General features: G+C 45.7%; 1 protein-coding gene across 3 annotated transcripts in view; it reads left to right on the top strand.

The window, feature by feature from the left end:
- GAN (gigaxonin) overlaps nucleotides 1–15,862 on the top strand; it is a 60,135-nt gene that overhangs the window by 15,187 nt on the left and 29,086 nt on the right. For 2 of the 3 annotated variants that reach the window (XM_082711042.1, XM_082711043.1), the window contains exons 2-5: nucleotides 10,101–10,215; nucleotides 12,562–12,912; nucleotides 14,917–15,134; nucleotides 15,354–15,475. In XM_082711042.1, the coding sequence (XP_082567168.1) occupies nucleotides 10,101–10,215; nucleotides 12,562–12,912; nucleotides 14,917–15,134; nucleotides 15,354–15,475 (806 nt within the window). The remainder of the gene's footprint in view (nucleotides 1–10,100; nucleotides 10,216–12,561; nucleotides 12,913–14,916; nucleotides 15,135–15,353; nucleotides 15,476–15,862) is intronic. The other variant, XM_082711044.1, reaches the window with a different exon arrangement.

Raw genomic sequence — 15,862 nt, 5'->3', positions numbered from 1 at the left:
CATAATTTATTTAACAGTTTTATACCAGTTTTTAGTTCTTAGTGTTGATAGTTGTACTAAGATTATTTACGATCCTAACACAAGTGGAAGCCACCTGAGGGGGGATACAGGAACTCTACGATTAAAACCTTTTCTGTAAGTTTAAAATTATTTCAGAATAAAAAGATTTTTAAAAAATTCCTCATGCACAGTTCCATTTCCCTTGAGGTGAAGTCCGTGTGTGTGTGTGTGTGTGTGTGCGCGCACACACATATGTGCACGTCCTCCAGAAGCTGGCTTGTCCCCACCCTCCTTCCCCATGTGCTTCTCTCTCCAGCCTTGTTAACCTGCTCGCCCCTATCGTTCCTTGGACGTACAATACCTCATACCTCACTGCCTGTGCTGTCCTTCCTTCTTGGTGTAAAACACTCACCTGAGGCCCCATGCAGGTGCCACCTCTGGGAAGCCTTTTCTGACCTCTCTCCCTAGAGAGCTGACTTTTTGCCTCCCTTTTGCTTAGCACAGCGCCCACTGCACAGTATTTATAGTGATTCACTTGCCTTGTCCCTTTGACCTCCTCCTCTGTCCCTCCTGTGACAGTTCCAACGTTTTCCCTTTTCGTGGCCTTGGCACGTACTGATCAGTTATTTGGTAGACAGTTAAGGAACTTGGGTTTGTTTGATTTCTTCCAGTTAGATTGCGGTTCTGCATTCTGCGGCAAGAATAGCAGGGGAGTGATGTCCCATCCTCCTCCATGTACTCCGTCACAGCCCCACCACGGTTTGTCCCAGCATTAGATGACGTTCGTCGATCACATGGTTAAAGATGGCATCCACTGGTTTAATCCACTGGTTTTCTCTTTGTGATTAGCAATTACAGGGCGACGCTTGGAGATGATGGAAGTAGTCCATGCCTCATTAACTTACACTCACCAGTTTGAGTATCAAGCTTTGTAACTTTGTAACTGTTATTGATTAGACTCCTGATGTCAGGCTCACGCGGCTGCATGGAGAATAGCACCCTGTCCTGAGATGGGGACGGCCTGGGGAGGAACAGACTTCCAGTGGGCTGGGGAAGAGATTTATTCTGGGACATAATGCTAGAGGCTTTAGACTCCCGGAAACAACTTGTAACATTGCATTTTACTGACCTGAAGCCCAAGGTTAGAAGCGATGATTTATCATTTCCTCGACACTGGGGCTCAACAGCTAGTTGAGATCTGATTTCTGAACCCATCCCTAGTGCTTGATGCCATGCCTGGACTAGCAGAGGGACTCAGGGCAAGGTCAGTGGCCCAGAACCACAGTTCTTATGGGTTTGGTCCCCCTGCCTCTCTCTCCCTTCAGGGTCGCCGTGCTTGTGCAGGTGTAAGAGAGTAAGTGAGGTCATTTACAGCTGTGTGAGTCCGCAGGCCCTGGGATGTGCCGTGTCTACCGCCTCCCACCCCACCCCCGTCCCCCAGACGCACACCCTGCGGAAGTTTTCTCAAGCTCTCCTCCTGCGGAAGGTAGTTCACACTCGCCTGTTCTCCTATCTGAAAACATTATCTCCCTTGAGATAAATTGTTCCTTCGTTCAGATCACATGACTCAAAGGCACACACTTTGTGTTGTGTTTCTTGCAGATACTGATGTAACTGGACATGCTTACTCAGAGCAGGTGTAGATAGGAACACTGCCTGTCATCTTCAGAGTGGATGGCGTGCTGTCAGGAGGAGAACAGAAGACGTTTCTGTGACCCCGTGTGTGCCACCTGCCAGTGGTGGCCGGGGCCGGGAGGTTGTCGGGGACGATGGCGCGGTGACCGGGGCCTCTTCAGACCTGAGGCGGCTCTGCTTCAGCTTCATTGCTAAAAAGCTTCTTGGTGGGATGACACCTGAGCAGTAAACGCTTGGTTTTCCAGAAACCTTCCCTAATCTTCGCATTTTGCCATGCAGTGCGCTAGTGACGGTGAACAGAGGGCAGTGAGGCAGGGATGGACCGCCGGCCGTTCAGGCGGGGTCGCTCACGGACCGCAGCCCTCCCCCCCAGCCTGCCTTCCGGGCCAGCCTCCATTTGCCCTCAGCGCGGGGGCAGGTGATGGCACCGTGGACATTTGGGTGACTTTGCAGCTGGGGGACAGTCAGTTCTTGAACTGCTGACTCACACACATGGGGATTGGATGCTGGGGAAGCATCCGCTCCCCTCAGTGTGGGTGAACCAGCGGGGCGCCGCTCAGGAACGCTCATGACTCTTGGGCTGGTCAGGAATGCCGTTTCTGCAGGCGCGCTCCTTTTGTTTCAGGGACTGGCATTGCCCTGGTGAAATCCGGGGGTCCCCCAGCCGGGCTGCGTGCTGGGCTTAATTCAAGTCCACGCGCATCTGTCAGGAGCCGATCAGTACGGGCAGTTGATGAGGGGAGGGGACAGATGCTACACAAGACAGGTCCTGTCTCCCGGGTGTCGACATCACACAGATGCGGTTTATGAGATGGTGCTAAGTTCAGTGGAGAACTGAAGCAGGGAGGGGGCTAGAGGTGGTACCCGGACTGCTCTTGAGAGCAGAGACCTGAAGTGAGTGAAGGATTAAAACATGTGATTAGGGGGAGTGCAGGGTAAAGGGAAGCTTCCAGGGCTGAAGGAATGTGTCCCAATAAGCGGGGGAACCTTTAAAATGTACACAGTCTTGGAACCTGACTCAGTTGCTCTGGGATGGGACCCAGGCATCTGCTTTTCTAGAAGAGCTTGCCAGAAAATTCTGGGAAGCCGGATTCACGAGCTACTCTTAAAACCCATTCAAATTATGAGTCATTGCAGCATCTGTGTGAGGAGGGGAGTTTTGATGGTAAGACAGGGAAAACTAATCCATCTAGGCAAGAAGAGCCCAGTGGAGGTGAAGAGAAAGGAACAGAGGGAGATTAAAGGGGAAAATGAAGCCGAAGCTCCATTAGCATTGCCACGCGGGGGGTGAGGCTGTCTCCTAGAATCATAACATGAGGAATGTGGTCATGTCCCCGCTCTGCTGGTTCTTTCCGGACTCCCACTTGGAAATCCCTGCTCTCCGTGTGCAGTGTCAGGCTGGTGGCAGATCCCGGCCATGTCTGCGGCATCGTGCCCAAGTTTTCCAGTGGTTTCCTCTCCACACTGCATCCTGACCACTCTGTATGATCCTATTCTTCCTATAGGAAGAGCACCTCAGTGGCTGGCTGGGGAGCCTTTGTGGGTCCCGGTGCTGGGGGAAGGGAGCCCACGTAAAGGTCTGTGGCACCTGGTTCATAGCCCGCCGGTCCTTGGGGCTCCGTGGGGCTTCCCTCTGGGACCCTTGCTCCTGTCTCAGATACCCATGTAAATCATGTAGGTGGTGTTCTTGGGTGACAGGAACCATTAGAAAGCCAGGTTCCTGTTTTCCTATCCATAAAAAAGCAGACCAGAAAAAGGCCTTGTCATGGGAGGGTGCCTGTGTTGATGGAATTATTACCGGCAATTTATATTTCATTAAGTTGAATGGGGACTAAAACAATACACTTTCAAAATAGAATATATGTTTTAGAGCAGTTCAGGTTCATGGCAAAATTGACCATTTGGTTCAGATACAGAGATGTCCCATCCATCCCAGCCCCCCCCCAACCACGTATAACCTCCCCCGTTATCAGTACCCCCACCAGAGTGGGACGTTTGTTACAGTTGTTGGACCCACGCTGACCCGTCACTGTCACCCAGAGCCCTTAGCTTACGGTAGTGTTCGTTCTTGGTGGTGTACATTCTGTGGGATAAGGCAATTGTACAGTGACAGGTGTCCATCATTGTAGGACCACAAAGAGTGTTCCCCTGCCCTGAACATCCATTTCTGATGTGGTTCTTAGGAGCTCATGAGGATGAAAGGGGAGGGGAGGAGCATCTATAAGACAGGAGTCCCCCCAAGGAATATGAATTAGGAGTTTGGCTTAAATGGGCAAATGCAGTGGTGAGCCTGAGCCCCTCCGCTCAGATCTCGCAGAGCCTGCTGTCAGTAGCTACACGGTTTGAGGCGACACGAATCACTTAAAGCCATGTGAGTAATGCCCATGCGTCACCCCAGAATTTCTGTAAATCTTGACTTAAACCTTACATTCTCTTGCATTCTATTTGAGTACATGCCCTTGCTTTTGTTGGAGACAAGCTTTTGCATCAGAGAGGAAGAAAAGTCACTCTCACATCAAATCTCATTCAGCGATGTCTGAAGTGGTTCTTCGAAGAGTAGTAGAACCAGGCCTGGTTACCTGGGCATTGAGACACATTGAACTTTGTCAGCAATTGGAAGCTGGTGAGGAAAGAACTATTTATAACCAACAGTTTACTTTGGCTTTGTTACACTCACTTAAAGGTTGTAGGCCTCTTTGATGGATGCAAAATTTTGAATAATACCAGCTTCTTTATTAGCTAGGAACCAACAATTTTTTTTTAAATAAAATCTCTCTTCACTGTTGCCAAGAAAAAGAAAAATTGATTTTGTTTCACATCCGTTCAGTTTGAATAGGACAGAAAATAAATGCTTGCCTGCCCAGAGGATAGGTGATTGGAGGAAAAATAAACTCACCCCGTGTTATTGCCCCACAGGCACACATGTTATCAGTCCTCCGTCCCTGATTGAGTGGGGCAGCCTTCACCCTCTAGGACTCCATGGGACACCTCCAAAGCCAAGTCCGCGCACGAACTCAGTGGCCTGTTTCGGCAGTTCTGTCCAGAGATGTTTGGGGATGGGAGAGCTCTCAGATCACCTCATCTAACCTCTTCTTTTTACAAATGAGAAAATGGAGGCAGAGAGGGGAAATGTCTTGCCCCAGAAACAAAACCAGGGAAGAATGTGACAGGCATGGATATTTATATCTGAACACCCGAGGCCCAATTTTATGATACTCTCAATTATTTCTAGTGTTTTCCACGTGTGGTGAAATTCTCAAAGTGGTATTTTAAGACTGCTGCCTTCTCCAGAAGAGAGTTTGTACATTGACATCATGTTGAAATAAAAACAAGATATTGCTACTTCCAATAAATTTAGGTATGACCGTATGGCTTCCTAGGGGAGAAATGAAGAACTGAAAAAAACAGTTGATTTACCTCCTGTTTTTTTTTTTTTTTTTTTTAATGGGCTAACTTACAAAACAGAACTGTCAGTTATTAATTCTTTGGATGAGCTTTTTTTCTTTTTTTTTTAATTTGTTAACTCCCTCAGTCCAGTTCACCAAATTCTCTGCAGCAGAGGAGAGAGAGATGATATGCAAGATGAGAAAATTCTAGATAGAAAGGGGAACGTTATGGAGAAAACTGGGCTGGAGGTTGAGGACAGTCAATTGGTGAGTTTGGGGCAAATTGAGGTATTTCCTGAAGGAAAGAAATGTAAGATAGAATGACAAAAACTAAAGGGATCTAGTGACTTAGCTGGGGAATCAGGAAAAAGGGAAGACAAAAGGAGGGAGAATAAGACACATTTGAGGTCACTGAGTTGGAAAGGGATAGCGGCTCTCCAAGAACTGAGAGAAGGCAGTAACGAGTGACGGGAGCCTCTGAAGCAAGACTATTTCAAAACAGATTTGAGTGACTCTTAGCAGCTAGGATTGGAAGAGACTCGAGACAAGCCTTCCCCATATTCTTGACAGATGGGGGATCAGCCAGCCTACGAGGAACGTCTGCACACTGGGGTTGTTCCAAAAACAAGCCGCCGTAATACAAGTACAGGCTTGGAGGTTGAGAGTGTGTTTTGTTTGTTTGTTTGTTTTTTAAGATTTTATTTATTTGAGAGAGAGAGGGAGCATGAGCTGGGGAGAAGGCAGAGAGAAAGGGAGAAGCAGGCTTCCCTCTGAGCAGGACGCCCGATGTGGAGCCCGATCCCAGGATCCTGGGATCGTGACCTGAGCAGAAGGTGGATGCTTAACCGACTGAGCCACCCAGGCGCCCCACTGAGGTTAAGCATTTAGGCACTTAGAGCAATTTGACAGAGTAATTTTGTATCTGTTGACTCTGATGATAAAATGATTGGGGCCTGCATTTTACGTGTGTTTTTATTTCATTTTTCTCATAATTCCTTCATTTTTAAATTGAGGTATAAGCAACATAACCTTGTGTTAGCTTCAGGTGTTCAACATCATAATGATTCGGATATTTGTATACATTACAAAACGACCGCCATGGTAAGTCTAGTTCACCTGTCACCTTACATAGTTACCCAACTTTTTTTCTTGTGATGAGAACTTGTAAGATCTGCTGTCTTGGCAGCTTTCAAATACACAGTCTAGTCTTAATAACTGGAGTGGCCATGTGGTACATTCTGCTTTATTTATAATGAACTTTTATTATATCTTACAAAGTATTCATTTGAGATGGATTACAAGTACCAAACACACCGTGGGTTATTTGGGAAGCATCGATTAACCCCTTGCTGCCCGGAGGGGTCTGGAGACCAGCAGCATCTGTGCTGCATGAGACCTTGTTACAAATGCAGAAACTCAGGCCCCACCAAGACCTTCTGAATCAAGACCCCTAGATGACCCTGATGAACATTAAAGTTTGAGAAACACTGCGCTTCTGTCCTTTCAGCCTTGGACAGGTGCGATTATGAGACGCTCTTCCTCATATCACTTCTGGTTCCACTTCACAGAACCTGAGGTCAAGTAGGAAGGAAATCTCATGTGACAGTACTGTGACTATTTGAAGACCATTATCACTTCCAACACTTACTTTACAAATAACTGTTGAACTTCTGTTCTTTGTGAACTACTGGGCTCCATTGTCAGGTGACAGTGATGAAGAGGACTCTGGCCTCCAGGAACTTACAGTTAAATAAAGGGGATAGGGAATGGGATATGTACCTAAATACCATACTCACCGCAGAACTTGATGAACTTGTAATATAAAGGGCTTGGGAAATCTGTAGCAGGAGAAATGATTTTTACCTGCACTTTGGAGGTGAGGGTACAGGTGCAGCTTGTGGCAGGGTGGAGTGATAAGGAGTAACTCTTTGTGGAACTGTCATTTTCGCCAGTCTTGACAAGATGGGTAGGAGCGGAACGTGCACAGATGGTACCCGGAGAGATCCGACGTGGGCTAGAAGACGGGAAAGTTTGGGGGCAGGTGTAGGGATCTGAATTTAAACCATAATTAAACTTATGTAATTTAGGCTTAAATTAGATGTTTAGATGTCTCTAAGCATCTACAATGATTGATTTTTTCCTGGGCTTTGAAAAGGATCTGATTTTAGAGAAGACTGAAATGGCCAGTACTCGTATCTACAGGAATCTCTTTTCTGTCCTCTTAGCCATCTCGCGCTGAGGGAGAAGACAATGCTCTGATGGTGAAAGCATAGGACAATGTAGTCAACTTCACAAACACAGCAATGATGCAGTCGCATGGTTGAACGCTGAAAGGGGGCAGCAAGGAAAGATCTGCTTGTAGCCCCTTCTCTCCCCAGTCCAGTCCCGCTCCTCCTTCCACCGTCCACAACATGCGTGGTTCCTCCGGTCAAAGGCCTGCAGCCTTTGAATAGCAACTTCCTCAGCCTGGATCTCGTTGAGAGAAAAAGTCCACATGGTAACTTCACAAATGAAAGCCTAATATAAAGAATAAAAACTGCAGCAAGAGGTTGGAGTTAAGAGGGATTAGCTAGTAAGAGGTAAGGAAAACTCTAAAAAATACAGGAACAGCCCACAGAAGGAACAGCTCCAGCCTGGGCTGAGCTCCACACATTGTGGACAGGACACAGCACAGCTACCTGCATGGCGCAGAAGCCGCACAGCTGGAACTTGCCAGAAGTCTGTCCTCGCAGGTGCCTGGGAAAGCTGCTCATGAGAGGTCGGAGCTGCCAGTGGGAGCTCCTGGGAGACTGCCGTGTGCTGCCAGCAGCGTGCACCACAGGCGCTCCATGCTGGGAAGCCTGGCTGTGTTGTGGGAGCCTTCCAAGCTGCTAGACCAGAACCAGGAAGCACCGTCTTTCCGGCGCTCCCTACGAAACGCTTCACGTCATGCCAGCTGACAAAGGAAAATTATTTAAGAGGCTCAGATCCATTTTCAGAGAGCATGCAAAAAGGGAGAATTTGGAGCTGAGAGGCAGTGTGTCAACAGCGAACTGAGAAGTTCAGATAGTCATGACATCCGAAGTGAAAAGAGCCACGTGTGCTGCCAGGAGGACTACACAGTGCACTTCAGATTAGGTCTTAGCTGTACCACTAATACGGTTTTTCTCTCTTGGTTGGGAATTGATGAAATTTTGCTCCTCCTTTACTAACTGTTAGGCATAGAGATAAACCCAAGATGCAGTGAGCAGAAATGAAATACCTTTTGAGTGAAACTCTTTAGTACAGTACAAACTGTAGAGGCAGGAATAGCAGACAAGTACAGGAAGGAAACAAGATTGCCTAAATACTTTCTTGGTACCTCCAGATGCATTATCCCATCAATTTCATCCCATCAGTTTCATTTTTCAGGGTCTCCCACGGCCTCCTCCTGGCAGCAGGGTGGACTGGCTTCCTTCTACTTCTACTAGCTGCTGGCTTCGGGACATTCCGTACCATTCCCTACATTGACTTACCTTTATTCCCCTGTTGGAGCATGTCTTTTAGTTACTGAAATCCTCCTCTTTCTTGATCTGCTCCCTTGATTGTTGAGGCACATTTTCCAGCAGCACACTGAGAAAGGTCGCAAGGGAAATAATTTGTTTGGGGACCATGTGTAGCTGATAATATCTGTTCTGTCCTGACATTGGATTGGTAGTTTGGCTGGTTATCAAAATCTAGATTTGAAATAGTTTTCCTCCCGAAGTTTGAGATCATGTGCTCTCGGGGAAGACCTATGTCCGTAGCTTTAGGTCTTTCCTTTCAGGGCTGGTCAGATCCTCCAAAGAGTCTTCTAGTTTCTTGCCTGGAGGATGTAGTTCTGGCTTTCAACATTTAAGAACAGAATTGAGGGAAAAAAGATTGATGGTCTCAGCATTCACTGTGTAAACATTCTATTTGTTCTGTCTGGTTTTGTGCAGTAGTCTTACCTCAAATGTGTCTGATATCCCCCCTGTCCAGAGACCCACCCTCTGTTTTATATTCTTTACAATGTAAATCGCTTACCTTGCCCTGGAGCTGGGTGGGGAGGACCTAATGGGAATTGTGTGTATATGGGGAGGCAGGACCTTGGAATTCAGCTCCTTCTTACCTCTGTCAGCCTGTGTCTGTGTTTGGCTCATCTCTCGCCCTCCTTCCACAGCTGCCTCATTTAACCAATTCCCAGCCTCAAAGGATGGGGGGTTCTTAAGTGCAGTTTAGATTGTGTCTTACCTTTCCTCACTGCTAAATCATAAACATTGTTTATACCTTGGTTAAGGTACCAGTTCTTCAACAAGACAGAAAAAACTTATTCACCATGAAAAATGATTCTTCAAATTATTCATTGCCTTAAACAAACATGCCAAGTCTGCCAGAGGTTTAATATCAATCTAATAAAGAACTCCTACACTTCCATATGAAGACAATTAACTCCATTTTAAATATGACAAAAGACTTGAACTTAACATGTGTTTCACAGAAGAGGGAACACATGTGGCCACAGACATGAAGAGGTATTCCACACCTGAGTGACAGGGCGGTACAGATCACAGCCCCAAGGAGAGTGGTTTAATCGGTGCGGGAATAACAAAGAAGCAAGGGAAAATCAGATGTGGGATTTGGGACAATAGTTACTTCAGATGGGGAGAACAGAGGGATGGATGGTTAGAAGGAACATCTGGGTAGAAGCAGGTTCTTGTCAAGATCCTAGCTTGTGTTTTGGGTGCGATGTTCATGGTGTCTTTGTTACGTTATTGAAAATAATTGGATAATTAAATACGTGAAAAAAAATGTAAGCCTAACAGAGCTGGGGCTCCCAGGGTGAAGTAGAGATCCTTACTCAGGTGACTCTTAGCTATGGTTGTCTCTTTTGTTTTTTAAGAAATAGCATTCTTAAAAAGTATTTTGTAGTCAGAAGTTATAAATATATGTATATGTATATTAATCTAAAGTTAACAAATTACATTTCCTAGGTGGGGTTCATATGCTGATAAATATCTACTTTATAGAGTTTTAGTACATAAATATTTATAGCTATTTCTGTTCTTTCATAGAAATTTTACATTTTTTTCCCTTTCTTAGGACAAAGTTAAACTATAATCCTCCAAAAGATGATGGATCAACCTATAAGATTGAACTTGAAGGGATATCGGTAATGGTTATGAGAGAGATCCTGGATTACATCTTCAGTGGGCAGGTATGCTGAGACTCACAGGGAGGAAGACTAAGTAGTCTTAGTCTACTTAGTCTACCCTGAGCTGCTCAGGCTCAGGGCGAGGGTCTCTGTCATCCATTCTATGACCCAGCAACACTGTCCTCTTCATCTGTCATTGTCTGTGTGACGCATCTCTCCTGCTGGGAATGCTGCCCAACTGTTCTTCTGGGGCCTTGCTCTTAAAAGAAGAGCAGACTGAGTAAAATCTTAGCCCAGTCCCAGGTTTGTATTTATCATTCTGATCTCCACCTTCCATTGTGAGATGGGAGGGGCCTGAGATGCTCCTTTCATGGCTGTCTTTATGTTTTCAAACCTTAGTTCCCATCTTGCTCTGTACCCCATCACCTGGAAATGGGAGCTTCCTTGGGCAGTGGGAATTATTTTATAGAAATAAAGAGTTTAAGGTTCACACAAATGACAGGCCCTTGCATTGGATTCATGATGCCTGGGTCAGTAGGACTGACGTCGCTGTCGCACCCCGTTCTTGCTGATGTCCCTTTACCTCTCTGCCTGTTTACATTCCTGGGGTTTAACGAAACCCCGGGAAGAAGGTGTTAAATGATTAGACTTCTTTCTTTTTCTTTACCATCCTCAAGGCCCCTACCCCAGATTTCATGATTGAAAGTGGAGCATGGGGGCTCTTATGAATAATCATAGGTTGAACTGGTTCTAGTTTTTTAACAGGAAGAAGTTAGTGTATCTTACATTTCGTTATGTGAGAATGCATTTTATCTTTACTCTTTTTGAGGTCTTCTTTCTTACTCTGTCCCATATTCCTTCCTCATCTTATTTTACCTTTCCTGTTTGTAAGAGCCACCTCCTCCCTGTTTTCTAACACACCGCTTGCCTTCTCTGGTTATATTCGTTCAGTCAACCTCAGTGATGGCCATTCTTTTTGAAGTTTTTGGGTTAATTTCATGATGTTACCCCTTCTCTTTGCTCTGAACATGGGGATGGGGGTGCATGTAAGGTTATGTGTATGCTTGTTAAAAATAAATGAATTTAGATTGATTTGGGGACAGTCCTTAAAGTATTAAAGATAATTGGAAGCATCATAAAAGTATAAATTTGAAGCATCATAAAACCAGGCTGAGTAGCAGTCTGTCCTCTAACTTTTCAAAATCAATTCAGTAGCAGCTATAACAAGTTATAAGCCAGTAAGAACATACTCCCATTCAGGCTTTGATTTGAATCTTGAAACCTTACTTACAGATTGACTTCTGTGTTTAGTTCCCAGTTAAAATTACTTACAGCTTAAGAAAAGAAAAATAGACAAAAAAAAATTAATTATGGTTTACAGCCATAGTTGCAATGTGAGTTAGAACGGACTCCTGACCTGGCAGTTCAGTTTGGTCAGGATGGAATGTGGGGTTTTTTTCACATGTCTGCATCTGACCGATGTACAGCCATCTGCTGTCCTGTGGCTGAACTTAATATGTCAAGTAAACGGGAGATTTTCCCTTAGTTGTGACTTACTTGACACACTTCTTTCCACAGTTTTATTGCTCACTTTATAAGGTGATTGTTAGTCATACATTGTTTTTCTGTATCTGCGGTACACAGTGTGCGAAATGGGACAGTACTTTACTTGCTGTCCTGTACTCTGGAGCCCCTCCTCATTTCCGAGTGTAGGACCAGCGCCCATTCTGTGGGAGAGGAGAGTCTGGGGCGTTGTGATTGTGGCATATTTTTGAGGCTTGGTTCTTCACATCGCCTGTGTGTTGCAAGCCAGGGGAGGAAGAAGCAGCAGAAGATTAAGGAAAAGTGAAGTTCATCATGATAAACCATGATAAACCATCTTACCTTAGGGATTTCTTCCAGAAAGTCGCTGTGAGACCAGGGTGTACGTGTTGTACCAAATGCGATGTCTGGCATTCGGAATGACGGGGCCCTCCCCTCTCCAAGGGGCCGGTGTGGTGTGTCTGCCGTGCCATCCAGCGAGAGACAGAACGTGGCGTATCTGGAGGCGGGATTTGCCACAGTTTGGCTGATGGTGTTTAAAGAAACCCTCTTCAGTTTACCCCAGAAGGCAGCACGGTCCACCTCCCAAGCATTTCAGCCATTTAGTTCTAGAAGCGTGCAACGTGGACCGTGTACCCGGGAAGGGTTCGTGATCTTTCATGTGGGTAAGGCAAGGGCCGTGCAAGCAAAAGTCAAGCAGCCACATTCTGTTCGCCAGTGCCCTGAAGCTCCTCTTGAAAAAGAAGCACCCAGAGTGTGTGAAACTGCCCACAGAAGGGGAGCTTTCATGTGGTTCAGCCAGGAGGTTAGCGGTCTGGGCTCTAAATACGTACATCGAAGCATGAAATATTTATGATACTCTTGCAGATCCGGCTGAACGAAGATACGATCCAAGATGTTGTACAAGCAGCAGACCTGCTCCTGCTGACGGATCTCAAAACCCTGTGCTGTGAGTTTCTGGAAGGCTGCATCGCTGCCGAGAACTGCATCGGCATCCGTGACTTCGCCCTCCACTACTGCCTGCACCACGTCCACTACCTGGCCACGGAGTACCTGGAGACTCATTTCCGCGACGTCAGCAGCACAGAAGAGTTCTTAGAACTCAGCCCGCAGAAGCTTAAAGAAGTGATTTCTCTCGAGAAGCTAAATGTCGGCAACGAAAGATACGTGTTCGAAGCGGTAATTCGATGGATAGCACATGACACAGAACTGAGAAAGGTACCTGTGGTTTATAGCGTGGTCTGACTGCCTTTTTGCTTCCTTCCTGATTCCGTTCGCTCATTCATTTATTGATGGGCTCCGCCATGTGGGTGTTTTCTTTTTCCCCTTCCACTTGAAAGGCTTACCAAGTTGTGATCTAAAAGATGTCTGGGGGCGCCTGGGTGGCGCAGTCAGTTGGGCCTCCAACTCTTGATTTCCACCCAGCTCATGATCTCGGGGTCCTGACATCGAACCCCACATCGGGCTCCGTGCTCAGAGGAGTGTCTGCTTCCCTCTCTCCTTTTCCTTCTGCCCCTGCGCCCATGCCCTCTCTTGCTTTCTCTCTCCAATAAAATCTTTAACAAAAATAAGATAAAAGATGTCTGTGGTACATCTTTACTTAGGGCCATTGCGTAGGATCAAGTGGTTGTTTCTTTCAGACCAGATTACAAAAGCTTATGAAACTCATAATATGCCAGTGGGAATATTAATACTTGTAAGGGCCATAATATCCTTTCTGCATTCCTTTTAGCAGGAAGATGCTTTTCAAGCTTAAGCTGGGGAGTTTAGAAATTCAGGGTTCCCACTCTCTTGTTCAGTACCCATCTTTGCACCATTACTGGGCGGACTCAGGACTCTGACACGGGCAGCAGAGTGAGAGGGGCCCACACAGCTCTGGCAGAGGGGGCAGGGGAGTGGACATCAGGAACGTCTGTGGTGTGTGCTCTCCCTGGAGTGATCGACACCACTCAGCAGGAAGCCGGAGAGCATGCTGCGGTGGGCCAGTGCAGTCAGAGGGGAAGGTTCTGGGAGCAACAGCTGGGAAGGAAGGGTCTCAGAGAATACCAGGCTTTAGATCCAAACTGTCACTGCAGTGGGGGAGGGAGCAGAATCACAGAGCTTGAAGACCAATATTGATAGACACCAGCTTCAATTGCTGTATGTGAAGAAAGAACCATGTTAGGTGTCAGGGAAGTTTTCAAAAAATATGATCGCATTGTTAGTGGTTCTCAGCAACTGTTGACTTAGGTTTTAGTGACTATCTTGTAATTTTTAAAATCCTATAGGCTTATGTAGAAACTGTGGACGGAATACAGACGGAAACTGTGACACAGGAATGAAAAAGAAATCCACACTCCTGTGTGGTTGTAATCTCAGGACAGGCAGTACAGTTCGCGTTTGGTTTTCCACATTAGTTGGGTAGATGAGAAAAGGTGATAGGAGAATTCTCAGTTCACTGCTGCTCAGAGAGACCACAGTCACTAGCTGTCCCGGTGAGGTTGCCACAGAAACTAGAGGCAGTCCAACCTCTGGCCAATCTGAACCTCATTCCTCAAGGACTCTTGGCTTTACCACTCAGGACATGGAACAGTATACCTTCAAATGACTGTTCCAAAACCAAGAAAAACTAGTCTACTAAGGAGTTTCACCTCGTGTATGTGGAATGCTGTAGCCCATGAGATCAAATTTAATGAGCCATCATGGAAGGTATATAATTCATGTTATATGTGTTAGGTATTTTTTTAACAATAATAATGAAGAAATACATAGTACTCAGAATTTTTTCTGAACTCTCGCTTTTCTGTTTTTCTTGTAATGTTAATGTTGATGGATTTTGATTTTCTGTTATCCCGGTCTAAATTAAGCTATTGCTTTGTATAATGTTCCCGTAAATGCGATTGAACTCCTAGCATGTCCAACTCTGTGAAATAAGGCCCCTGCAGCCCAGTGACCCTCTTGGGTGTAAAGAAAGCTGCTTGGAACTTTCCTGCAATACTTCACGTATAAATCTGAACTGATTATTCTTTAAGTTAAGCTTGTCTTTATCAAGGCCATGGGGAAATAGAAAGGAAAGGGGTTGGTTGGTAATGCACAGTCCTGCTGCACTGGCACTGGTGACTTGCCCACTGCTGATCCTTAAACAATTTCGGCTTTTCCGTGAGTCAGAAAGCGCATGTTCTAAAACCCTGTGTGCTGCGTCCTACATTTTTTTCTCCCCATCCTTCCTACCCTCCTGTGCAGGTTCACATGAAGGACGTGATGTCAGCGCTGTGGGTTTCAGGGTTAGACTCCAGCTACTTACGGGAACAGATGCTCAATGAACCGTTAGTACGAGAAATCGTCAGAGAGTGCAACAACATACCACTGAGCCAGCCGCAGCAGGGGGAGGCCATGCTCGCAAACTTCAAGCCCCGGGGCTACTCGGAGTGCATTGTGACTGTTGGCGGAGAAGAGAGAGTGTAAGTATGGATGTGCTTCGTTTCAAAGGTCGTAGAAGGGAAGAGCTCTTTCCCTGTAAACAGGAATTCGTGGTATTGTTTTTGGTGTCTAAGCATAATAGCAATAGATTTTTTTTTTAAATGTTTTAAGCATTCTTTAGAGCAGAAAACTAGTCATAGTTATTATAAGCAGAACTATATAAAACACATTAACTGCTAATCAATTATTTATTTCCTTAGTTCACGGAAACCAACAGCAGCGATGCGATGTATGTGCCCTCTTTATGACCCTAATAGGCAGCTTTGGATTGAACTGGCCCCTTTAAGCATGCCAAGAATTAACCACGGAGTTCTCTCAGCAGGTACCATTCTGCGGTCAATTTTACTTAAACACGAGATCAAGTAAATATGTGATTTCAGGGTTGTACGGAATGACTCAAAACCTTTTAGAGATTTAATTTTAAGAGATAATTTTATTATCTCCATGATGACGTCTTCTGTGTAGCTCTTGCTTTCAAGACTTTGTAAGGAGAAGAGTGTCTTCTGTCAGTCTGTATTGTTCCTGAATCTTTAATATGTAGCTATTTTTAAGACTTTAGTGGAAGAGCATTTCACTTGATGACTTACTGATAGAAGAGCAACATTCAGTGACTCTTACCACCCGTTAGCTATGTGGCCACACCCGGAACACAGAATTCCCTTGAGCCATAAAAGTCCCTTTTTTTTTTTTAAATTCATGCAATTTAGAA

The sequence above is a fragment of the Mustela nivalis genome, assembly GCF_964662115.1.
Source record: "Mustela nivalis genome assembly, chromosome: 18".
Classification (NCBI taxonomy): Eukaryota; Metazoa; Chordata; class Mammalia; order Carnivora; family Mustelidae; genus Mustela; species Mustela nivalis.
Note: the sequence above shows the minus strand (reverse complement) of the source record. Positions and strands in the feature narration are given on the sequence as shown.